The sequence below is a fragment of the Peromyscus maniculatus genome, chromosome 20, assembly GCF_049852395.1.
Source record: "Peromyscus maniculatus bairdii isolate BWxNUB_F1_BW_parent chromosome 20, HU_Pman_BW_mat_3.1, whole genome shotgun sequence".
In the NCBI taxonomy this organism is placed as follows: Eukaryota; Metazoa; Chordata; class Mammalia; order Rodentia; family Cricetidae; genus Peromyscus; species Peromyscus maniculatus.
The window spans coordinates 58,438,795-58,465,343 of record NC_134871.1 but is presented as its reverse complement, the minus strand read 5'-3'; the positions used below and the strand labels follow the sequence as shown (position 1 = coordinate 58,465,343).

At 47.7% G+C, this 26,549-nt stretch overlaps 1 protein-coding gene across 3 annotated transcripts; it reads left to right on the top strand.

The window, feature by feature from the left end:
• Positions 1-133: 133 nt before the first annotated feature.
• Positions 134-26,431, top strand: Mlc1 (modulator of VRAC current 1). 3 transcript variants are annotated; one of them, XM_076556554.1, is made up of 13 exons: positions 134-452; positions 3,403-3,527; positions 4,060-4,258; positions 5,321-5,410; positions 8,129-8,182; positions 8,336-8,437; positions 15,382-15,483; positions 15,843-15,914; positions 16,349-16,465; positions 19,523-19,579; positions 20,159-20,281; positions 23,962-24,123; positions 25,135-26,431. In XM_076556554.1, exons 1-13 carry the CDS (start codon positions 147-149, stop codon positions 25,207-25,209), a joined length of 1,584 nt encoding a protein of 527 aa, XP_076412669.1. In that variant the 5' UTR covers positions 134-146; the 3' UTR covers positions 25,210-26,431. The 3 variants fall into 3 exon arrangements, with proteins under 3 accessions (XP_076412669.1, XP_015850558.1, XP_076412670.1); XM_015995072.3 differs by lacking the exon at positions 134-452 and having other exon boundaries at positions 2,660-3,527; XM_076556555.1 differs by lacking the exon at positions 134-452 and having other exon boundaries at positions 3,513-3,554.
• Positions 26,432-26,549: the final 118 nt, after the last annotated feature.

The following is a 26,549-nucleotide window of genomic DNA, read 5'->3' as shown; positions in this document are numbered from 1 at the left end:
ACTCGGCCAATAGGATCCTTGCCCATGCCGTGAGCCACGACCGTTAGCCGCGCGAGTTTGGCGGTTAGCACGTGGAGGAGCCCAAGATTCCTCGTGGCGGCGACGAGCGGCCTGACATGCGCAGTGTCCTGACGGGGCGGGGCTTCATGCCGGATGGGCGCAGCCTGAAGCTGGGGCGGGCGTTTCTGCTCCATCCACTTAAGACGAGGCCAGGCACATGGTGGCGCATGTCTTTAATCCCAGCACTCGGGAAGCAGAGGCAGGCAGACCTCTCTGAGTTCGAGGCTAGCCTGGACTACAGAGCAAGTTCAAGACAGCTAGGACTGTTAACACAGAGGAACTTTGTCTTAAAAAAACAAAAACAAAACAAAACAAAAAAAAGAAAAGAAAAAGGAAAGAATTTCACCACCAAGTGTGACCTTAGGCGTGGTTTTGTAGAAATTCTCTATCAGGTCCGGGATGCCCCCTTCTAATCCAATTTTCCTAAGAGTTTTACTTCTTTTTGGGGCGCGGGGGTGGGGGGAAGAGGATGTTATATACCTAGCTTGTCTATGAACTCACGATGTAGCTAAGGATGCTTTGAACTCAGGATTCTCCTGCCTCGATCTCCCAAGTCCAGAATTTACAGGCCTGTTTTATGTTGTGTTAGGGATCTGCAGCCTGGATGCTTGGCAAATATCCCTTCAACTGAGCTACATCCCCAGCCTGTGAACTGTTTTTGTTTGTTTGTTTTTTAAGAAAGTATTTTTAAATTACAAATTTCTCTTTAAATTTTGGTTAAGTAGCATCCTGAAAAAAAATTGAGTTGCAATTTCACTTTTTTTCTTGTGGTTTTCTTGACCCAAATAGGAGTTTTTATTTTGCTGTTGCTTGTTTTTTTGTTTTGTTTTTGTTTTTTCCAGGCATGTTGTCAATATATGACTATTTAGAGAGTTTCTGCTACTGATCTAATTTAAGTCAAATCTGGGTGACTTCTGTTTTTAAAATGTATCAGGGTATGGGGGCCCACACCTTTAATCCCAGTACTTGGGAGGAAGAGGCAAGCAGACTTCTGTGAATTCCAGGCCAATCTGGTTTACATAGTTAGTTCTAGGCCTGTCAGGGCTACATAGTGAGACCCTGTCTCCAAACAAAATAAAAGGCAAACCTTATCAAGAGTGTCCCCAATGTTATTAGTATCCTGAGTCCCCTTTCTTCTATGTAACTTAAACAAGATGTCTTCTGTTGTATTAGTTGGGGGTCTGATTTAGTTCTAGATTAGATTTCTTTTTAATACACCCAATCTGTCAGTTTTATTTACACCCTTCTTGAGAGATGGGAGAGAGCAATTCATTCCTTAAACATTTAGGAAGCCCATCATAAAGGCTTCCTCTTGGGTGTGTTGCTGGGAATATATGGGAACATGAAAAAGGACCTGAGAATTTATAAGGTCGGAGTCATCTTCAGAGATGAGGGCTGAATCCCACCACCACCACCACCACCACCACCCAGTCAGGCTTTCTATCATGGTATATGGTAGGAATTCCTTTCAGGACTATCTGTGGACGCTACCAGACTGAGCTGCTGGTAGCCCAGATTAGTCTCTTCCACAAAGACGCTCTGAGGACATTGTATCTGTCTATACATCATATCTAAAAGAAAATACGATGTTGCTCCAAGACCTTTCTCTGTAGGTCACCGTACTGATAGCAAATGGGGTGGATTGGCTCTTCCATGTCTTTCTGGAATTTGATCCCTTCTCATTATCTTGGGTCACACCTCCTCCCCATCCCCCAGCCATTCTCCACCCAGCATCAGATGTCACCTTGCCCAAGTTCACCTCAGGGTTAAAGTCAAGTGGCTCCCATGTCCACAGATGTCTTGTACCTGGATGGCCTCTGCATTCTATTTCCCAGAATCCTCGACTCACCCCGCTCCAGCCATGATCCTGCCTGCTTCAGGGCCTTGACACCTCCCAGACCTCTGGCTTTTCTGCCTACCGTGTGCCTTTAGTTCCATCCACTGTCACCCTGAAGTCTATTCATCCTCACAGGGAGAAAGTCAACTGTGTTGCCATATGACACAGAAAAACCGTGACCTGGAGATATTCAGTGGGCAGAGGCAGGAAGGGCAGTTGTTTGAGGACTGTACTGAAAAACAGTACTTGCTCTAGAAACTGGTACAACGTAGCCATGAAGACATACTTCCAAGTCACTGTGAGTTGGGAGTTGACAGAGCTCAAGGATCGCCCACCCTCTCTCTTTCAAAGCAGCTTGTTTGCATTTCTTAGTAGACAACACTTTTGAAAGTCCCTCAAGTGATGAAATTTGCTCAACAGTTTTCCCCAAAAGAAAACACAGAAGAGTTCAATCCAGTTGGACCCATTCCTATGAATTCTACTGATTTTAAAACTCAGTAAACTTGGGAGGTTTCTCAACCCATTTGAAAGAAGTTCCAGATGTCTCAGGGAGCAGTTTGGGAGAATTGTTTCTTGTTTTAATTTATTTTTATTTTATGTGTATGAGTGTTTTGCCTGCATGTATACATATAATGTGTGTGTGTCTAAAGCCTACACAGGCCAGAAGAGGGTGTTGGATCCCCTGGAACTAGAGTTATAGACGGTTGTGAGATGCCGGGTAGGTGCTGGAGTTGTAAGCTACCATGTGGGTGCTGGGAATTGAACCCAAGATCCTCTGCAAGAGTAGCCAGTGCTCTTCACCTTTGAGCCATCTCTCCAGCCCTGGGTAAACTGTTTCTAATCCTTCTTGTTTGGTTGCAAAGCTAAGATAACTGAGCATCCCTGATGAGAAGCCAGTGACTGAGCCCAGACTGCATGTGGTTCTGCTGTTCAAGGGCCTGTTTTTTCCAAGTACTGTGGACTGAGCCTTTTCGAAATGCGAAATGCGCACAAAGAAATTGTTGCTGTAATTGCGAGGGTGCCAGTGTCTCCAGGCAAATGAAGCACATTCATGTCCCTTTTCTCTGCCCAGTGAGCAGAAATAAAGGGTGCAGTGGGACCGTTCTTGCCAATCCTTGGGGCTACCATGGGAACCCGTGGTGGAATTCCCAGCAGTTCAGGGGCCAGCCTCGCCAAATCGAGAACATAAAGGTTTACGTGGCCTGACGAAGGAGATTTCCATCGTGTGATAATGGGAAACAAAGACGGCTTAAAAAGATGTATGATGTGTGACCTTGGAGCAGTTTTCTGTTCCAGGCCAGAGGCTGGTCAGGATCCACCCCCCAGTGCTGGACTCGGTTCTTAGCAGTACTTCTCTTTCCAAGACACCCTCCTGTCAGTATGCAGGGGACCAGGGGCTCTTCCCGTCCATCCTCCTTGTGTTAGGAAAGCCCCAAGCCCGTGTTTAGGCAACCAAGGCGGACATTTCTAGGCTCCACTCCCTTAATCTCCTCATTGAAATTCAGGAAGCCGTGTGCCTGCCCCTGGCTGAAGTGCGGTTTGGCTCAGCTTCTGTTCCACTTATGAATAGTTCTTGCTGGAAGTCCATCACCCAGAGGCCAGCTCTCCCCACAGCCGGACAACAGCGGAGGTAAGCATGAAGACACTAAGCTGCAAAGTAGGTACATCCTTTGTCGTCTCAGGTTACCACTTTGGGTTGAATGGGTGGACTCCCCCCTCTGTTTGGGACTCATAAAGTTCCTAGTGGAAGTTGGAATGTCCTGTATCTGAAGACTCAGATGAAGTCTAAAAGCCCTGAATCCAGATGGGTTTGGGTGATTTTATTCACTTTGAGAATTGAGCGCTTATTTCTTTTTAAGTTCATAGCCTCATTGTGTGAGCATACTTCTTTGTGTAAGAAAGCGTTTGCTTAAGGCAGACATGGTAGTGTATACTTGTGCAGAAGTTTAAGGCCAGCTTGAGCGACACCGTGTGATATTTTGTCTCAAAAGAAAATTTTTAAAGGAATTTCTTGAAAATGACCCATTGTGACTAGAGGGTTTTCGGTTGTCAAAACTGTCCGTGATGATTTCATTGCCTAGGAGAGACCGAATGGTGGTCTAAATCTGTTCATGAGTCTCAGCTTGGCTGTGTGTCACCCTCAGTGGCATGCCTGTTTCCAGGGCCATGACACGGGAGGGGCAGTTCAGGGAGGAGTTGGGCTATGACCGGATGCCCACACTGGAGAGAGGTCGGCAGGATACAGGACGGCAGGACGCGGGCAGCTACACACCCGACTCAAAGCCGAAGGACCTGCAGTTGTCCAAGAGGTTACCCCCGTGCTTCAGCTACAAGACATGGGTATTCTCTGTGTTGATGGGGGTGAGTAGCTCAACACCATTTCAGAGGACAGCAAACACCACGTCCTTCCAGTACTGGCCATGATCTATAGAGACTGGGACTCCATCCGTCTCGGGTGGGTCAGGCAGGAACAGCTCCCATGTTGGAGGGGAGCCTCTTGAGTGCCGACAGACTTCTTTTGTGTGTGTCCTATCAGTCACGTTTCTTAATATCTGCCGGGTATGGGGGAGGGATATACCCCTAAGCCATACTTACCCTGAGCCCACAAGTCATCAGTCACGAGGCTGGCATGACCCTGTACTCCTGTACATGAATGATCTATGGAGGTTGGAGGCCATCTCATATTTCAGGATGGCTCTGTGGAGTGAATGACAAGAGCTGTGGCCAAGGCTAGGGTCAGGACTATGGAGCAGGGAGGGTTACGGCAGCCGTAAGGACTGTGGGGATGATGGGTATAGCTAGAGAGCAGATCCAAGCTAGTCCAGGGTGGGGCAGTGCCATATGGGGCCTCAGGACGTGTGTACACAGTCTTGCAGATAACCTGGGTGCTTAAAGTGTCCTTTGGCCCTGAGTGTGCACAGTAGCTGGGAACCAAGTCATTGCACACTTTTCTCTATGGCTGGAGCTGAGTTTCTGCAGCCCTGGTCTGAGAAGCTACATATAGATGGGGACTTCTCCCTTTCAACATCCCAAAACTTTCCCCAGATTCCAGCTTGGATCAGTTTCTGCAGAAGCAGTAGGGCAGGCACTTGTTTTACAGGCTCTGACCCCGGACCTGGGATAGGATCCTGAATCCCCGGATATTACTCCCCGCCCCCACCCCATCCCCAAAGAAACCAGTGTAGCAATTTCTGCTCTGGCACCAGAGGTGGGAAAGGGGAGGTCCGTTCCTTGGGTCGGACTGGTTCTGCCAAGAGGAGTTGCAGTCATACGGGACCCAGACATAGGCAAAATAAATATGGGAGGGTGTTGGTTAATATGGGAACAATTACGTTGCTGTCAAAGGGCTGGGTCCTGCCTCCTTGGGTGTCTCATCATCACACAGAGCCAGTTATAACCTGAATCTATGTCGCTCTTTTGCAGAGCTGCCTTCTTGTGACCTCTGGGTTTTCGCTCTACTTGGGGAACGTGTTCCCCTCCGAGATGGATTATTTGCGCTGTGCAGCAGGCTCCGTAAGCATGCTCCTCAGCTACACCAGCACCCTAATTCTCCCATTATGGGTTCGAGCCTCTGTGATCTGGGGTTTATAGGTTTCTGTTAACTGCTCATGTGACTAGTTTCAATAGTTTTGACACTTACCAGGTCTGACCCCTGTGTGGACAACAGCACATTTGGTCCTGGTGTGTTGTGGTGTCCTCCTGCCCCTGCTGACTTGGGTGCCCCTAAGGAGACTGCGCCCCTGTTCCTCCCAAATTCTGATGCCATGTTTCTAGAATCTCATGCATTGCCAGATACTGTCCTCACAGGAGGGAAGGAGAGAGCCGCTAACACCCCCAGGCTCTATGTGTCCTGCCTCCCCAGAGTCTGGCCAACTCTAGCACAGAGCACACTATCCTCTCTGGGTCAGTGTGTGGCAGCTGGGCTATAGGGACCTCCGCAGAACCACCCTATCTTAGGGTTTCTATGCTGTAAAGAGACACCATGACCATGACAACTCTTATAAAGGAAAACTTTTAATTGGGGTGGCTTACCGTTTCAGAGGTTTAGTCCATTATCATCATGGCCGGTGGTGTGCAGGCAGTCATGGTGCTGGAGAAGGAGCTGAGAGTTCTACATCTGGATCCACAGGCAACAGGAAGTGAACTGTCTCTACACTGAGTGTAGCTTGAGCATAGGAGACCTCAAAGCCCACCCCCACAGTGATATATTTCCCCCAACAAGGCCACACCTACCCCAACAAAGCTACACGTCCTAATAGTGCCACTCCCTTTGGGGGCCATTTTCTTTCAAACCACCACACAATCTATGGTCCTTTGAGGTCCTGGATCCCCACGTTCACTCACTATGCCTTTCCCTAGTCAGCTGGTGACTGGCCAGCACAGGCCAAGGTTCCTGGGAGCCTTTTCTTCCCTAACCTTCTGCCAGGATCCCTTCCCCCTCCCACAGGACACATGGAACTCAGCAGTTAAAAGCACTTTCTACTCTTGCGCAAGACCAGGGTTCAGTTCCCATCACCCGTGATGGCGTATAACCATCTGTAACTAGTCCCAGGGGATCCAATGCCCTTTGCTGATCTCTGTGAACACCAGGCACACATGTAGACAAAACGCAAGCACACATGCAGACAAAACACCCCCCCACATAACATACAATAAATGATGCTTTTAAAAAAAGAAGAAAGACAAATGACACCAGTTTCTTTCAGCCCCACACCTCAGCCATGTACACATGCTGTCATAAGCCTCTTTGTACCTTTATAATAAAACTCTGAAAGAATGTGGAGCCCTCCCTGCCACTTCCTCTCTGGATATGTCTGCTGTGTCCTCCTCATGGGAGCAGGGTCAGAGTGATCCTGTCCCACATTGCTCCACCCCGATCCCTCAGTCTCAACGGTGGGGAACACTCTCTCCGGCCTTGCTCCACCCCTGGCGGCAGTCTCCCCAGAGGCTGGTGTTTGGCCTTTGGCTTACCTGAGTGGGTCCCAAGCCCTACCTCAGACCTCAACACAAGTTTCCTTTCTCTCCCATATCACCCACTGTATGTCCTACATAGACATTCCCATCGGCCTTTGTCCCGTGAGCCCCTCCCCTCCTAGGTCCCATCTGCTGTTCCTCTAGGGGACTAGGGTCCCATCACCCACACGATTGACCCCACATGGCCTACCAGACCCAGGCTGACCCACCGCCAGCTCCCCTGACACCCTCACTAACCTCCTCCCCTGGTTCTTGATCTGGCTTTGGAGTCACAGTAGGGTCAGACATGGCCTGGATGACAGCCACTGAGATAGTAGGACCCCTAAGTGCAAGGGGACACTTCTGTTTTGGCCACACAGATACTCTTTCCTTCTGGGCAATTGCTCAACAATAGCAAGTTATAGTATGACTTCCACTCTCATCCAACTAAATGCTATTTTAAATTAACTCCCCCCCCCCTTTTTTGGTTTTTCGAGACAGGGTTTCTCTGTGTAGTTTTGCACCTTTCCTGGATCTTGCTCTGTAGTCCAGGCTGGCCTCAAACTCACAGAGATCCACCTGTCTCTGCCTCCCGAGTGCTGGGATTAAAGGCATGCGCCACCACCGCCCGGCTTTAACTTTTGAAATATACCATTTTTATCAACTCTTTGAGGATTTCATATACACATACAATGTACTTGGACCATATACTGCCTCCACTCCTTCCCTGTTCTCTCAGATCTATCTCTGCTCCCCCTCACAACTTCATTTCATTTTTCCTTTTACTAACCCACTGAGTCCAGTTTGGGCTGAGTCAACCCACCAGGGGCCACGTCACACACACACACACACACACACACACACACACACACACACACACACACCACCTGTCTCTCCCTCCCCAGCAGCCATCATCTATCAATAGTTCCTCAGCTAGGGGTGGGGACTGGTGAGGCCCTTCCTCCTCCATACTGTTTTTAGATTAAGTTACTTTGTCATATCAAGGGACTTTCAGGGCTGAGGGAGCTCCTTGTATTGGGGAGACTGGTGATGATGGTTTACCAGCATGACTCAAATCACTGTCCAGGCTTAAACATTGTGACTGTCTTAATTATGTGCTGAGCTGGAGGTAAAACCCAAGGTCTATAGCACCGTAGGCAAGAGCCCTAGCTCTGAGCTACACCTGGCCTGCAATGCTCTGTTTCAAGGTTGACACCATGTCCAGGGCACAAGACTCGGGTGGACTCGTGGCTCACCCAGGTTCCGGTTTCTTTTCAGTGCATCCCCTCAGCAATCGTGAGCTTCGCTGTTGGGAGGAGAAACGTCAGTGCGGTAAGTGAAGCCTTCAGCGAGTAAGTTAAGCCTTCAGCGAAGCCTCCTCTGCAGACTTGGGGACCCCACAGTAATGAGCTGTGGAATGCGGGTGTTATCTTGATTTCTTTGGTATTTTTAAAAGGAGGAAATGTCTCCTGCTTTGTTTTCCAGATTCCCAACTTTCAGATATTGTTTGTTTCCACGTTCGCTGTTACCACGACGTGTCTAATCTGGTTTGGCTGTAAACTGATCCTGAATCCGTCAGCAATAAATGTGAGTCACTGGAAGGGGATATGGGTCACAATGGATTTAATGTTTTTACCTGAGTCATGACTTCCCACTGAGCAGGGTAAGCTCTGGTTAGATAGTCAATGGAAATGTATTGCTTTTACTGGTGAGTGTTGAGGATTTTTGCCTGTGCTTTGGAAGGAAACTGTCATCTCTACTGGATTCTGAGTATATTTCATTGGGCAAATCTACTGATAAATGACATTTTAGTGTCTATTTCCCATCGGCAACAGTCCTGGGATGCAGCTCAGGGACAGAACATGTGCTTCTAATATGTGCAATGCTTTGCATTTTAGCCCATTATCACACATATTAAACAAACAGCAACATACTGCTGTACTTTACCCCATCTATGATATTGTTTGTAAGGCATCCTATCATTTCTTACTAGTGAGAAAAGATTACATACATTGTGATACTCAATAAGAAAAAAAATCTCACCAGAAATAAGGATGCCCTATCTAGACTTGTTCTAGGAACACACAGGCTGCTGTGTATAGAAGAGATAAGGCTGGCTGGACACTGTGATTATTGAGTGCATGTAGTAAGTTGCTGGGTATGAAAAATAAATACAAAACTTTAATTGTGCCACAAAAGTTGAAAATGTAATCTAAACACAGATGCCTTATAGAGTTAAATGTGTAGAGCTGAATATGTTAGCACATGCCTGTTATCCCAGCCCTTAGGAGATGGAAGGAGGAAAATCAGAACTTCAAGGTCAGCCTTGGCTATATAGTTAAGTTTGAAGACATTCTGGGCTATATGAGACCATGTTTCAAGAAACAACAGCAGCAACAACAACAACAAAACAAAACAAAAACCCCATAACCAACCAAATGAAACATATAAAATTCCTCCCAACACTCAGGAGGCAGAGCCAGGTGGATCTCTGTGAGTTCGAGGCCAGCCTGGTCTACAGAGCAAGATCCAGGACAGGCACCAAAACTACAGAGAAAACCTATCTTGAAAAACGAGACATATATATATATATATATATATATATATATATATATATATATATATATATATTATATATATAGAGAGAGAGATTAAAAACTACGGCACATATCTTTTTATGTGTATGGGTATTTGACCTGCACATATGTCTGTGTCCCATGTGTGTATCTGGTGCCAATGGAGGCCAGAAGAGGGTGGATGACACATATATATCCAGAACAAATAGAGGGTGAGACCATGAGGCAGTGCAGGTCACAGAGAGAGGCTCCTCTCCAAAGTCTGCATAGGTCCTGCTTCAGGGGTGCACAAAGAAGGAAAAGGATCCCTCAGGGACAAGTGGGGACACGTCCTCCCACAGCCAAAGTGCTGGAAAGCAATCCTAGTAAAAGGGTAGGCTGGGCATGGGGTACAGGAACCATCGTGGTCAGTTAGCCCAGAGTCATATGGTATTGGGGGCTTCAGGCTGTGATCTGGGGTACCACGAGCACTGAACTGAATTATTCAGATGGACCCCTCACCTGCCGCACAGATGAAGACTTGAGCTGTGTGGGTGCAGCTATGAGAGACTGCTCTCTCCCAAGCACAGGAGTGCCCTGAGGGTGGGAACAGGAGATGCAGATGTGATAGAGGACGCCTTCAACACACTAGGATCCCCAAGAGATATTGGTGCCCGAGGAGAAGGAGGAAACCACACAGCAAGGTAGCTCAGCACATGCCCAGAGAGACCTTCAGATGACAGCTGCAGACCCTTTTGGAGAACTATTTGGTACTTGTATGTATCTTCTTAAAATGAAGACATTGCGTCATCCCAAGTGCCAACCCTGGAGAAACGCTGGCACCCATGGCTAAGAAGCAGGCATGAGGGGCTGGAGTGACGGCTCAGCAGCTAGAGCACTGGCAGTGGACCAGCAGCCCCAGCCTCACCTGATGCTTACATCTGCAGAACTTCAGTCCCAACTGGGCTAGGTGTCAGACTCCATACCTAACTGGGACCTCCACGGCCCAAACCACGTGGAGGCCTGATGGTTATTGAGCCAAGTAAGAGCTGCCTGGAGTAGGTGGAACCCGAGGAACACAGTATTTGGCCCAGTCATGCTCAGAAACTATGTCTTGTTCAAGGACATCCACGTGAGGGTGAAATAGCCATGAAATGGACAGATGTTCAGGAACATGGTTCCATCCAAGGGTTATGCCACACTGTCCTGTGGGCCCTTCCCCAGATCCTCTGCTCTCTACTAAGGGCTGGGAAACCTTTGGGGTCTATACACTGCTATTACCTGGTTGTAAGGCTCAGCTGTTCTTGCCCTCTACCCATCTCCTCATGGGTTGGTGTGATGGCTAATCTTGGTTGTCAACTGGAGTACATCTGGAACCAACTAAAACCCAAGCAGCTGGGGACAGCTGTGAGGGGTTTTTCTTGATTGGATTATTTGAGGTGGGAAGACCTACTCTAAATCTGGGCCATACCTTCTGGTAGTAGCCCCCATAAGAGACATAAAACAAAGAAGCCTTTGCCTTTTGTCTGTTTGCCCTCACTTGTACTGGTGAATCTATCTGTCCCATTACTGAGGCATTCCTTTGCTTACATTAGAACCTACTTTTTGGGGATTCCAACATAGACTAAAGGCCAGCAGCTCTCTAGGATTCTACCACCAGACTGGACAAGTTCACATGACGTTTCCAAAAGACACATGAAGAATCATCTATTTACCCCAGATAGAAAAATACATCTACAGGCCCAAGAAACAAGCCCAGTTTGGTGAACCAATGAGCTCATTGGTGTTACTTACAGGAGCAGGGGTGACCTCTTATATAGTCGTAGGGTCGGGGAGGCTCAGAGGGAACGTTAATAGGGCAGATCTCACGAGAGTCTCCTGTGTGTCTGATTCAAGGTGGTGATGCTCATGTCCAGCGCATTGAAAACAGCTGCACTTAACTTGCTTTTGGATGGTGAAGTAGCTTGTTCTTAGTTAATCTGCATTATATGAAATACTTACTTTGAGGCAGTGCCTAGCCTCGGATTATTCCCATCTGATAAGACAGCAGCCTTGACCCGAGTTACTCCATTTTGAGTGGAAGTGACAAGAAAGAATGGCTCAATCTACATCTTGTTTACACAAATAAGAAAACCCACCATTTGCCAAGATGTACAAATTGGCAAATGGTAAATGACACCTTGAATATATCAGAAACACCAGGCATGTGAGGTTTTCAGTCCTACTAGATGGAACCTGGGACTATAAAAGAAGGAGCACCCCAAGACCCAAGTGTGGCAGGCACAGTGACCAGTCACTTTGTCACTTGTCATGAGACTCCCCAAGACTCACTCACTGCCACAGGGGAAAACTCCGGCCCTCATCCCTGTGTTCCAGAGTAAGCATAAATCTCTTCTGCTAACCACGCCAGCCCACCTCAGACTGACCCTTGACCCTTGAAACTGACCCACTTCAAAACCCTCCCAGACCTGCACTTGACATCCTTTTGCCCAAACAGCTCTGCAGTTGTTAAGACTTTGTATCTCCCTTGGAGACTTCTCACACCTGTGTCAACTCTGCCCCTGACTTCAGAACCTCAGTTTCTCCAACTTCACCTGTTGTCAAGTCTGGTCATGCACGTGGTTACAGGCTTTTGCCTCAGCTCTGCTGTGGTCGGCCCTAGTTGGATGAACATTCTCGTTTTCATCGCTGTTTGGCTCTCCTTGCCCCTGAAGATCTGGGGGAGGGGTTTGAGCTGTGCTTGTCTATCAGTACTCTCGAGCCTGGCCCCAGGGCTGGCTGAACTTTACGGAGGAGCTAACATTTTTCTCCGGCTCTGTCCTCATTGGTCTTCAAGGCAGGGCTGGGTCTACAAGGCAGGTGCTTTTCAGTTTCAGTTACTCTGCTTGGAGCTCCCTGGAGGAGCTGCAGTCCCCGAGAGAATCTACTCTGACCACCGCAGGCTCCTCTTGTCCAAGAACACACTTCCGTGAATTAGCTGCCACTGAGTGGCCACCCTCTTCAGAGTGTCCTGACTGTTCACTGTCAGGATCCCAATGAAGCAGGCACATGGAATTATTTTTAAATACCATCCACATATTATTGATTTCTGATATCATTATGTGACAACATGAATACATAGGCTGAGTGAGTTGATTCTTTGACTTTTATCAAGACTCACTGTGTGGCAAAATAGATTTTTCTTAATGTTCCAGAGTAGTTATCAAAGAATGAACAATCTGTTTTATTACACAGAGAATTGCATTTGTTTTTTAAATGTTGGCTTTATTACTATCTAGATATGGTGAAGACAGCAGGTTAGGAGACACTTATCATTGAAAAGACGGTTATTGCTCACAGATTCCAGAGGAGGGGGTACCCACACCATCAGAGCCACCAGGGAAGCACCAGGACAATGTCCAAGCAGAGGTGGTGAAGGGGAGATAGGCTAGCATCTCCATTGTGGCCTCCACAGAAAAGGATAGGTCAGACGGGAGAGACAGACGACCCTCCAGCCTGAATAGTTTCCAAGGGTGCTGAACTCCAGGCAATCCTAGTTGCCTGGATCCTGCCCTGGGGTGACAGGCAGATAGATAGTTAGGGGGTGTATGGGGTGGGAAGGTTGAATACACTGTTGTTTGCCAACTCTAGTGATTAGGCATCCCTAGGAAGATCAAGGCTGTCCAGGGTCACCATGGCCACATGCCAAGCATTAGAATACACACACACACACACACACACACACACACACACACACACACACACACAAATGAAGTATGTGATTATTATAGCACATTTATGGTTGTGTGTGTGTGTGTGTGTGTGTGTGTGTGTTTTGCTTGTTTTGTTTTGTCTCACTATGTAACCCTGGTTGATCTGGAACTTGATATGTAGACCAGGCCGCCTGTCTCTCTCTCCCGAGTACTGGAATTAGGTGTATACCACTATGCCCTGCTGGATAAGAGTGTTTATGTGTTTGTGCTTTTGATCAGTCAGTTTTTGAGAAAAGTATGTTTAATTACTTACCTGCAGTTGTTGGCTTATCTATTTCTTCCTGCACGTCTGTCATTACTTCATATATTCTGATGTTGTTACTCAAATATTACTGTATAGTCTTTCCCTTACAAATTTATTTTCAAAACCACACGTATAGCACACAACTATAATCCCCACAACTTGGGAGGCTGAGACAGGAGGGCTGTGAGTTCTAGACTAGACTGGGCTATAGAGTGAGTTCAAGTCCAACCTTGGCAACTTAGTGAGACTGTTTCAAAAGAGGGCTAGGGTATAGTTCAGTGGTAGAGTATGTATTTAACATACAGGGGACCTCAAGTCCAGTTCCTAGTACTGCATAGTGAGTGTGTCCACATCAGTTAAATGTTTATTTGTTATTTATTTATTTGTAGGAACAAGGAGCAAATTCCAAGCCTTGTACATGCTAGGCGTGTGCTCTGCAAGTGTGAACATTTTCCTAACTGCTAACACAGTTGGCCTGAAAGTGGTTCTGTCACCCTCCAAGCCTTGTATTTGTAGTTTCTAGAAACTTTGCTTGGAGCTGAACATGCTGTGAACATTGGTGTTTTGTGTGTGCTTAGAATGGGGAGGAAGATGCAGCTTGAGGGCTTAATATAAGAGGCAGTTTTGCTCCAAAGGGGATAAAAAGTAGTTTATCGTAAGCAAGATAAAAGTAACCAAGACCTAGGAACACAAACTCAGGTTACTGTGAATGATTCTGCTGTTATATGAACCTTTATAGACCCAGAATAAATGAAAGTCCTAAGTCAATGCACTTGCCAGATACACTGGTGTGGACATCAGGTAGGCAAGTCATGGGGGAGTGGGGAAGTCACTTTTATACCTTGCAGATGTTATAACATATTTAGCTTTATGATATTGGAAGCTAGAGGTCTTTTAAGTACACATTCCAAATGTTTTCCCTAGGACTCACAAAGATGTTAGGTCAGATACAGATATTGATAGTGAGTGGCTGTTCAGGGACTAAAGACAAGCCCAGGTAATGTGGGCTCTTTATCTGCCACATGCCTGTAGCTAGAGTTTTCCTGCCTTGCCCACAGAACAAATCTTTGTCACCCACCAGTCCCACAGCCACTCAGACCCAACCAAGTAAACACAGAGACTTATTTATATTGCTTACAAACTGTATGGCCATAGCAGGCTTCTTGCTAACTGTTCTTATAGCTTAAATTAAACCATTTCCACAAATCTATACCTTGCCACGTGGTTCGTGGCTTACCAGCATCTTCACATTCTGCTTGTCCTGGCGGAGGCTGGCAGTGACTCCTTCTGCCTTCCTGTTCTTTCTTTTCTCCTCTCTGTTAGTCCTGCCTATACTCCCTGCCTAGCCACTGGCCAATCAGTATTTTATTTATTGACCAATCAGAGCAACACATTTGCCATGTAGAACATCCCACAGCACATGCCAATTCTCCACAACCATGAAGTTCTAGTTATTCAATCAGGGTGAGAGATTTCCAGCCCAAGTGTGACTTCTATAGAGAACTTTGGCTTCCAGGCCCAGTGGCCTATGGCATGTCTTTGCATAGCCATTCACTAAGAGTAGTTTTAAAAACAAGGACCTGGGGCCAATGATGTGGTTTAGCAGATACAGGTGCTTGCTGTCAAGCCTGAAGACCTCAATCTCCAGGACCCAGAGGTGGAAAAAAAAAACCCTGACTCTTGCAGGTTGTCCTCTGACCTCCACATGAATGCTATGACTGGTGTCCCCACCCCCAGTGAATACATTTAATTAAGAAATTTAAATATCACAAAGTTTAACAATGTCCAGAGAGAGAGAGAGAGGTTGAAAGAGAGAAATCAAACTAAAAACAAGACCCCTACAAACGAGAGGCGGTATGTTGCCCATGGCTTATGCAGACCTACGATAAGAAGAGCAGAGCTGGATTAGCCAGCTGAAGGGGGATGGTAGCTTTCTGGGGGAAGGGACTGGTGTGGCTGAGGCACGTGTTTCCTCTGCAGATTAATTTCAACCTCATCCTGCTCCTGCTGTTGGAGCTCCTCATGGCAGCCACAGTGATCATCTCGGCACGGTCCAGTGAGGAGTCCTGCAAGAAGAAGAAGGTGCGTCTCCTCCTCAGGCCCCTGAGCTGGGCCTGGCTGCAGGAGGCCACGAGTGGGAGGGGACAGGTATGGGTTGGGGGACTGCAGGCTGAGCCTAGGGGGTGATGGTACAGCACCACTGCCTCCCCAGTGTCCTTCCCATCCTGTACCGTCTTTGGGACTGTCCCTGGAAGGCCAGCTCTGCAAACATGTTGGTAAGCTCCAGTTGCAGTGATTGGACATGTCCACTTGCAAGGGGAAATGTTCCTCCAGATTGAAGGGCTGTGACATGGAGGCTTTTAGAAGTATAACTCCTGCCCATGGCAACCAGCACCCGTACCCAGCATTCTATGGCTCCACAAGGATTTCCTTCTTCCTAGGGTTCCATCTCGGATGGCACCAACATTCTGGATGAAGTGACTTTTCCTGCTCGGGTCCTAAAATCCTACTCTGTAAGAAAAACCTCCCTCTTCTTTCTCTTCTTTTGTTTTGACGCAGGGTCTAGCTATATAGTCTCGGTTTGCACTAAACTATCAACCCTCCTGACTCAGCCTCCCACGTGGTGTATTACCACATGAGCACACTATATTGGGCTGGTGGTTCAAATGAGTGGGGCAACTCCATGTTCATCCTCCTCAGGCTCAGTTCTGCCCATGAGCCTCACTGTGGGTCAGGTGGCAGCTCCCTCCACCATCCACCTCTTTGGCCTTCTCTAGTGGTTTCTCCATGGTCAAAGAAGAGTACCTACTGAGCCTATGGCCTGTTCTGGGGAGGTCTGTATCTATACACTGCATTCCGAGACTTCCAGGGCAGCTCTTCTCTCACTGTGGGGGCAGACTATTGGTGTGGTGGCCTAGCAAGGTAACTGTGCCTTTCTTCCCCCTAGGTGGTAGAAGTAATTGCTGGTGTCTCTGCTGTCCTTGGGGGAGTAATCGCTCTAAATGTAGATGAAGCTGTCTCAGGCCCACATCTTTCAGTGACATTCTTTTGGATTCTAGTGGCTGTAAGTACTTCCTGGATGGGCACTTTGTCTATGGATGTAGCTAGCTGGACATGGTTGCAGCCAGTTTTGAGGTTCCCTCCTCAGATCCTACATGGCTGTTTTTTTTTTTAAACACAATGTTGGTAACATTCAGACAGGAGAGCACAAAGGAGAGCCCCCTAAGAATCTGAGAACCAAGGATAAATGTATTTGCATGAAATTTTATCTTAACTGCTACTATTATATTACCTTCATATTTTTCTAAAAAATCCAGTTGTTTTACATGCTATGGTAAACATAAATGCTGCTATGGTAAACATTTAGCACAAGTGTAACATGTGGGAAATGTGTGACACTTGGCTACTCTTTTAAACACGATCCTTTTGCCATCTTAAAGCATTCCAAGTTTACCCATGTGATTTAGTATTGTTGAGTGTCTTTAACAATGTGCTGGGTTCAGATGCAGCCAAGGCTCATTTTGGGCTCATGATACTCCTCAGAACAGTCTGTCTAGAGCTCATTATTTCTACACATCTTGCATTTCACATCTACTCTGAAACCAGTATTTATTATGGCTTGTGTTTCTAGATGTTGACTAAGGTGGTCACTTTGTACCATGCCACTAGTGACCTGCCATTGGCCCCTGATTTGTCCCATTCTGCTTGTCTGGCTAGGTGGATCTTTAGATTCACTTCTCTTCCCATCTTAGAGCAGTGAACAGGGCTTCTGAGATGGAAATGGGTTCTGAAAGCTGCCCAGAGGATCCATCCTTGGTTTGGCTGCTTGCCTTCTGTTCTAGATTGCTTTCTATTGTTCTGATAAAGCAATATAACTGAAAGCAGCTTGGGGAAGAGAGGGTTTATTTGGCTTACACTTCCATGTCTCACAGTCCGTCACTGGAGGAATTAAGGGCAGGAAACTTCAAGTAGGAACCTGAGGCAGGAACTAATGCAGAGGTCAAGGAGGAACACTGATTACTGACTTATATACCATGCCTTGCTCAGCCTTCTTTATATAACCCAGGACCACCTGCTCAGGGATAGTAACATAATGGCCTTGGCTCTCCTACATCAATTATTAATGAAAAAACACCTCATGGACTTGCCTACATGCCAATTGATAGAGGAATTTTCTCAATTGAGGTTTCCTCTTCTTAGATGACTTGAACTTGTGTCAAGCTGACAAAAAAATAAGTACACCTCCTTAATCTTTTTGTTCAGCCATGGGGGAGGCAAATGACCACTAAATCTATGGTTCAACTCCCTTCCAGGGACCCAGGGCACCTGTGACCACCTCACTGAGCTTTAGCTTTGGCTATGTGTTCATTCTAGGAGAGCCCTGAAGACACGTGCAAAGCTGTCTGTGAAAGTTGTTCTCTGGAAGAGACAGGAGTGGGCCACTACAGAGATCTCTTACATGTTCAGGGGGCACCCTGAGCCTGATGTTCTCAGGGAGACAAACTAAGGAATAATCTCATCTGTGTGGTCTGCCGTGTGGAGATGGCTATGGAATTAATTGCACGCTGAGCTTCTTGGGGACAGAGACTACCCATTCCTGTTCCCAGAGTTAAACCATGAACCTGACCCTCCCTCAGACCCATCCTCTTCCAGGACCTATCTGCTAGAATGCCCCCTTGCCCTTCCCAGCAAGATAGCCCAGGTCCTACCCAATGTTGACCTTTGGTCTGACCAGCTGTAGCTCTATGCAGCATGACCTCACTCCTCCAGGGCAGAAGCAGCTTTGAAATGGGTATGAGGACCCAAGAAGGAAGGCCTAGGATTTGAGGGGAAGGAGAATTCCTGGAGTGGTAGTGAGCCAGTGCTATTTATCTGAGTACTGGCTAGAAGATGGTCAGAGAGACCAAGGCTGTAGACAGTGGTCTGGGATGGGGATGGAGCTGAAGCCTATCCTTGGGTCTACATGGCTGAAGGCAAGAGCCCTACCCAGGCTTATTGGCTTGTTATGGCCACTCCAGTTGCTTCCTGACTGGCTGCTTGGTATCCTCTATTCTTACATCCGCACCTGGTCCTGCTATAGCCAGAGGCCACTTTTGGAAATGCCACCCTCAGAAGAGACTCCTGTGTTGACACTTCTGCTTCAGGCCCTGCTCATGCATGCACAGCCACCTCATCAGCTCATCTCCATCTCCACTCACTTTTCACTAGGGTCCTTAACAAGTGCAGACCCCTTCTTGGTGTATCCAGGTCTAGGTATCCTGGGGCCAGTACTGCTGTCCTGGGGCATGGGCATTTCCTTTACATTTATTTATATGGATAAGAACTTTTGAGCTGGGAGACAGTTCAGGAGCTCCTCAGGCTGTTTAGGGTCCTTGGAACTCCTGGGACAATGGCCCAGAAAGATGGCCAAAGGGCTCATTAACCTCCCTGACATCTCTGCTTTCCTTGTTGGCCTGGAGTTTGGAAAAGACATTTTGGTCTCCAAAGGAAGATCCCTGAAGCTTCCCCAGCCCAGGATAAGCAGACCTTCCTGTTTTATCTCGGGAAAGAGGAACCCACCTAACCCAATAAAAGCTTATGTGCAGCTCAGGTCCTGTTTCAGAAAAGTCCGTGAAGGTGCCAGAGGTTAAGGGAGATCCCTATGAATAGAGATTAATAAGGAGGAACAAGGAGATTCTGGTTTGGGTCCTAGATCTCAAAGCCGAGATTTCTCTTCATATTGCTTTTGGGACCAGTAGATAGTGTTGCTGATAGATCCACATTTGACTATGTTACCCTGAGCTGCCCAAGTGTGTAGCATATAGTCAAGTGACCAGGCTGAAGGCAGAGAGCACAGAGCACAGAGATGACAGATTTCAGCAAGGTCATTCCAGGGGACTTGGAGACTTGGAATGTCACTCTGCCATTTTTGCAGTGTTTCTACAGGAGTTGTAAATGTTTAAATAGTTGAGAAACAAGAAGCTACCGAACCTGTGAGGCGCTACCCTGAGCCTGGGCCACTTGTGGCAGCCCTGGCTTTCCTCCTACTAGATAGAAGGGCGAATGTCATCAGAGCAGGAATACGGGACGAGGAGTTGACTTCTTGGCCAGCCGTCTCTAAGATTTCCTCTTCTTTCCCCAGTGTTTCCCAAGTGCCATTGCCAGCCATGTGACAGCAGAGTGTCCCAGCAAGTGTCTGGTAGGTGAGGCCCAGCCCTGCTATGGTGCCATGGGTCACACTTTGGGTGTGACTGAACAGGGGCTGAGAAGGAGAGGTTCTCAGGGCAGGCACCACTGCCCTGGAGAGGATCCACAACTGTCCTGAAGCCCCAGGGGCCCAGCTACCCTATCTCTGGAAACAGGACATAAGCATTCCGAAATTCCTGTTGCTGAGCAAGGGATGAAGGAAAAGACCAGTCCTTTAGCTTCATCCTGCCTCCTATGGGGCTGGTTAGCTGGTAGTAACCTAACTGTTGTGCAAATGAGTGTCATGCTGGGTTGTATGGCCCTGATACATGGGTGGGGGGTGGGGGTGTGTGGGGGGTGGGGGGGTGTTAGAACAGATCTCAGAAGAGCAGGGGAAGTGAACAGCACACAAGAGCTGATTTTTCATCAGATCAGACAGTTGCATGTGAAATTCAAAACCTCACATGTCATACATTGCACTGAGTGAGTGAGCAGAGTTTGTCGGGAGCCATATAGTGGTCCAGCCTCACAAATTCCCAGGCAGGTAGTGCTGGCCACATCTACTACCCAACCTCATCTGTTTCTCTGCCAGGTGGAGGTGCTGATTGCCATCAGCAGCCTTACATCCCCACTGCTGTTCACCGCCTCAGGATATCTGTCCTTCAGTGTGATGAGAATCGTGGAGATTTTTAAAGATTACCCACCAGCCATCAAAGTATGTATCCATTCTATTTTGAGACTCTTTGGAAACAGAGCCGCTCACTGATAGAGTCTGAGGAGATGGCAGTGGCCAGGACAAATGGGCACCCACCTGAACAAAGTGGCTTTGCCCAGTTTGCTCTGGGTGGGGTGGGTTGTGTGTGGAGTGGGGTAGGATTTTCTTTCTCCATCTTGGTTCTGCCCCGACAGGCTGCTAGGCAGCTCTGCTCTGGTTTCTGCCCACTGCTTTGGGTTTGTTTTTTGTTTGGGGATTTTTTTTTTACACCCCTTCCCTGCCTGCCTTATCTCGGCCCTATAATAGGCCCCTACTTCCTTCATCATGACTGTGGCTTTCCTCTGTCTTCTGAGCACCCAGGCACATCTCAAGTTCAGTCATCAGGTTACAACCCACTGGGATCTCAGTCAGACTTGCATCAAGTTCATAGATAGATCTGAAGATTGGAAGTGTTCTGACTTTGTAGCTTTCACATAGGATATCACCAAGTGAGACTCCTCTGGGGACCCTCAGCACATTTCAGGACCTCAGGCTCAAGCACATGCAGCTGGGTTTACATCTTAGATGCTTGGTATTTGTTGGTTTCCAGGATAGGTGATTTCCTCCCATGAGCACATTATGAGGAACCTCATGTGCACATTGGAAGGGCAGTACAGCACCACTGAGATGCTTCAGCAGCTCCCCCTTGCACTCACACGTACTTACACTGATGGTGGCATGAATGTCACGCTCATCTGGGATGAGTGTCAAACTTTGATAACTCAACCCTTCACCCTTTCACAATTAGATGGTCCCAAAGTAAGAACAGTCCCCTACACATCCAAGTCCCATTGTCAAGTCTAAGATGGCCAACATTATTGCACGATGTTGTGTAACATTCAGCCCATATTGATCTTCGTGACTGTTTTAGAGCAGGCTGTCTTACACTTTGGTCTGTTCAGTTCAGGGAAACCTTATCCCCTGATGCTGCCTGGAGTGTGGCCCCACCCATATCTGTTGCCAATGCTCCTGAGGAGCACAAGGGCCCTGTCGAGGTGTAAATCACTGTGGTGTCGGGCTCTGGCTCTATGTAGCTCCAGCTCTGTCCCCAGCACCTCCCCTATGGACTGATGCTGATGGATGATCTTTTCCTGGTAGGTGAAGAAAAGGCGAGGGCCTGGCTTCTCATTCCTCTGCCATTCTCATGCTAGCATAGTGCAAGACAGACAGACAGCTTTGGTTTTTGTTGAACACCACTGAGGACTCGCTAGGCCTCTAGTATTCTTAGAGTATTGTTAACATTCTGCTTTCTATGATGAACTTGACCCAGATGTGTCCAGAGGGCACCTGCCAGGTGAGTGCTCCTGTGATGACCAATCAGTCTTTCTAGGTGGCCACTGAAGACAGCCTAGGCTCATGACCTTGACCCAGATAGGAACAGGACACAGAGCTCAGAATCTGCCTCTGTGTGCTCTCCCTGCACAGGGCTCTCTTCTGAGCCCTTTCATTGAACAGAGCTGGGAAGAACTGTATGTTTACAGATACGCTTTTGTGTTGTTTCCAATTCAAGTTGAACATTCTCTGCTTTTTTCCTTTCCCAGAAGTTTTTTTACTTGATGTTTTCATCTCCTTACTCCCACTTCAAACATGACGTTTCTGGTAACATTTAATAGCCTTTCTACTTAATTTTGTCTTATAATAAAGACATAAAAGGACCCACAATTACAAGAAACCAACATTGCTATCAATAGCCCACCTTCTCTCTCTCTCTCTCTCTCTCTCTCTCTCTCTCTCTCTCTCTCTCTCTCTGTGTGTTTAATATTAATCCCACTAAAGAGTGACCCTCATGCTATTTGACAAAATCCCCTTTCTGTATATGATTTTGATTTGGTAAGTGGTTAAGTCCAGTGGATTCTGGATACAATCAACATTAGGGTTTGTTTTATTTTACATTTTAATGATATTTTCAAACACAACATTTACATTTATAAAGCTGTACAAAGGGTTAATTGAGGAGCAGGGGTGCCAACCTATTACTTGCCAGCTACCAGACCATTATAATTTTCTCTCTTTCCCCTCAAAGCAGGTTAGGCATTCTAATCACTATTATGTATTGGGAGTTATTTTGTTTTGTTTTTATTTTCTGAGACAGGGCTTCTCAGTGTAGCCCTGGCTGTCCTGGATCTCGCTCTGTAGACCAGGCTGGCCTCAAACTCACCAAGATCCTCTAGCCTCTGCCTCCCGAGTGCTGGGATTAAAGGCATGCGCCACCACTGCCTTGTGTTAGGGGTCATTATTTAACTCAGTCATTTACCTTAGTGTTTGGTAGACACCCAGAGGGATCAGAACTCCTCTGCACTCTCTCGTTAATCTGATCAAATGTTGCCCCATTGGCCTGACAAGTCCCTGGTGATGGGAACTGGGTTATTTCCAGCCGTCTGCTGTTATGATGACCAGCCTTTATTTGAGGATGAGCACCTGGGAGAGGGACTCTAGAGATAGCACATGTGTCTGGACCCTTAAGTCCTCACCAGAGAGCTTTCTAGCACGATTTTTTCCAGAGCATGGCAAAGCCATGGATCACCAATTTGATCTTTCTCAAGATGCTTCCCTTGTTAAAGCCACATTTGCATAAAAATCCTTGTTTCCCTCAGTCCTTAGACACACTTTCTCACGGACTGTGCTCCTGTCTGCAAGGTCCTCTCCTTATATGCCGCCATCTGTCTCATCCTCTTGCTGTGTGATGGGACTGCCCTGTGCTAATGGTAGAGGCTGCATATCTGCTTCCTTCCCTTCCAGACAGGAAAGCTCCTCTTTGTGGGACACACATAGCTTTTGCTTTTATGCATGAATTTATATTTCAGTTTTTGAGACAAGGTCTTGTTGTATAGTCCAGGGCAGCCTTGATCTTGAGATCCTCCTGCCTGGGCCTCCTGAGTGCTGGGATCATGGGCTCACATCATCATGCCAGTCAGCACTATGTCCTTTATGGATTAACATTTAGTTGCCCTGTATTTCTGTGGGATGGTGCTGAAAGCCATCCATCTGGTTGCTCTGTGGATATTTCTGAAGCACCCTTGCTATCTGAAATGCATTTATTGCCTCTGGCCCCTGGACTTGGGACAAGGACTCTTGCCCTGTCTTCTTGTTCTCTCTTATTGCCTCTCCCTCACCAGCATCCGGTGTTCAGGTCTCTTTGCTGGTAGGTCTGGGCCCATGACTTTCCTTCAGCCAAAGGCTCTTTAGAGCCAATTCCAATATCAGGAGTGTGTTTCCTGCAGATATATAATTGACACTTGTGGTCTCTCCTACCCTTTACACACCTTCAGCATGAGCCACAGGAGTCCCACAAGATCTTAACCTGCCTATGGTTGTTGGATTGGAGGGGTGGAAGGAACACAACCCGGGTCCTTCTTATGCTCACTTGTAAAATGCAAGCTAGCAGAATTGATTGAACTGGAATGTTCTGGTTCAGAGTACTGAAACAAGAAAGCATGTTTGGATTTCCAGGGCTCAGTGGTCAAGTGGTTCTGACTCTGTGGATGCCTTAGACAGGGAAGAATTGGCAGGAATCTGCATGTGGACCTGCTCACGTCTTGGGGAGAATTGGCAGGAGTCTGCCTGCGGACCTGCTCACATCTTCGGGAGAATTGGCAGGAGCCTGCCTGCGGACCTGCTCACGTCTTGGTCTTTCATTGTAGTCCTATGATGTGCTGCTCCTGCTCTTGCTGCTGGTGCTGTTGCTTCAGGGGGGCCTCAACACTGGCACAGCCATCCAATGTGTGAGCTTCAAGGTCAACGCCCGGCTACAGGCTGCATCCTGGGACGCCCAGACCTGTCCCCAGGAGCGCCCAGCAGGGGAGGTAAGTGGTCTGCCTTCCCAGGATGCCCTCTCCTGGGTCCTCAGAGTAATGGACCCCTTCACTAATGTTCTTCAGTATTTGTTGTGATGGTTTTTTTTCTTTATTTGCGGTTTTAAACACCCAAGAGAAATGGAGAAATAAAGTTTGAACTAGGTTATTTTTTAAAAATGAGCACAAATCCATTCATGAAAAAAAAGCCATGGCCACAGGGCTTCCAGCTGTGCTTTCGCAGACACAGAGAAAGCCTTTCCTAGACGCCCACAGAAGATGCCCTGCTCTGAAGGAGAAGGCTGCCCCTGCCTGGCATGTGGAGCTCTGGCATGTAGACATTCCAGTGACCAGTGGGCCGGGAGTAGCCAGTCCGCAGTTATCTGGACAAGACTCTTCCTACCCCCCAATCCCCACCCCATCCTAAGTTCTGATGCCCCCCCAACTGAGGTTGGGCCTGCTCCCTGAGCCAGCCTGTCCCTGTAGGGTCTTCTAAGACAAACTTGCCCACTGCCATCAAGGAAGTGACCACTAAGTACCTGGTTGTTCTGTGCCCAAGGAGATGTTCAGGCAGGTCCTGCCTGGCAGGTCTTATCTTTGTCTTGGGACAAGTGAAGTCCACCTGGGTCTGTGTCCTGACCAGCAGGCCTTAGAGCCAGGTGAATAAATTGTTGTTGCCAGATTCCAGAACTATCCATCTTTGGAACTCTGAATAAGTGTGCAAGCTAGAGTTAGCCTTTCTCGTGTCTGGAGGCGTGTCTCAGCCTCAGTTGTCCACTTCTTTTGCTGCCAATTACACAGCCATCTTAAAACCTGCCCCACTGGACACCTGCCGACACTCTGGAAGAGTATGTGGGCATTTCTAAGATGGTCTGTCCCTTGTCTTAGCATCCTCTCCCTCAGTTCTTTCACAAGTGTAGAAGCTTGCATCCAGGAACCCAAGATGCTGCACAGACGAAGCTGAACCCGCCTGCCTTCCAGTCTGGCCCGGATGAGGTAACACTGTCCTGTCTCTCACCACAGGTGGCCAGAAGCCCCCTGAAGGAGTTTGACAAGGAGAAAGCCTGGAGAGCTGTGGTGGTACAAATGGCCCAGTGACTACAGGACAGGGAGGCCGAGTCTTGGTGTGTGCCTGGCCTCCGGCATGTTCAACCGTACAGGCTCTAACCATCCTGCAACAACTACTTTCTAACACTCTTTTCCTCCTGTGAGGGCCGGCCAGGCGACTTCGTGGTTTTCACTTCCTGTAGTGGTTTAACTTTGGAACAGGCAAACGTTGAAGGTTGTGCCCTGTCGGGAGGGTCAGATCTGTACTTCCCAGGTGACCCTGCTGGCCTAGGTCATCCTTGTTCTCCAGCCCTCTTCACTCCCCGATTTGATCCTTACTCACACATAGGGCCTGATGTTTTGGCCTCAGGGCATTCCCCTGCCTCCGCAAGCTTGCCGCAGTGCGGGGATAGTTTGACTGTGAGAGTCACTTTGGCTTTGGTGAAAATCATGGCCAACAGATAGTTTGTATACCACCCCCCAAACCCCAGAGATCACCGGGATTCTCTCAACTGACAAGAGCACCGAGGAATCCACAGTAAGTTGGGCCCCTTGTAAAACTGAGAACCGTTTTAGGAACTGCTTTCCTGCCTTCACTTTCACTGAATCGGTTTTGTTCCTCCGGGAGGTGAGTGGCAATGTTCCTTACTGAGCTGGGGTGTATCAGTGGGTTCCAAGGAGGCTAATGGAAAGACGAGAGGTATATTTTGTGCCCCCAAAGAGCTGCCAGGGCCAGGGAGATAATGAAAACCCTTCTAGGCTTCTTACTAAATGCACATGACTCTGACTGCCAGGACTCATGAAAAGTGCAGTTGTTATTTTTAGTCAGAGAAACGCAAGCAAGACACCTGGAAGGTAGAAAGTCCGAAGCCAAGCAGCTCCATCTCCAGCCTTGGGGAGTCCTGGTCCTATCTTCATCCTCTGCGGCTCCCGAGGGCTGGGGCCTGCACCACAGAAGCACCAGGAGAGGTCCTCTGGCCTGCATATGTGCAGAGCCCTCCAGGCTTTGGGCCTGCTGCAGCTCTGCTGCACATTGTTGGGCGGGGAGGGAGCCAAGGGGAAACTGGGATGGCAAGCCATCTGCGGGGAGACCGGAGACTTGAACATTCAGAACCAGAATGGGGCAGCGGGGGATTGCTGCTGGCTTGCACTTTCTAATTTTAGAGAGCTTAAAAAACAACTCATATAAATGGGGTCTAAAAATTGTCTCTTGTATTCTTTTGTTTGGTATAGTTTAATATGCTTGGGCAATAAATGCTAACATGCAAATGTGGTCATAGCCTGTTAAATGCTTCTGAAAAGAAAGAAAACAAACAAACCAAAAAACCAGGGATGAGAAGTAGGACCTTTGAGTGGAAAGCCATTTTTAATTTATTCTTTGATGTGTATGG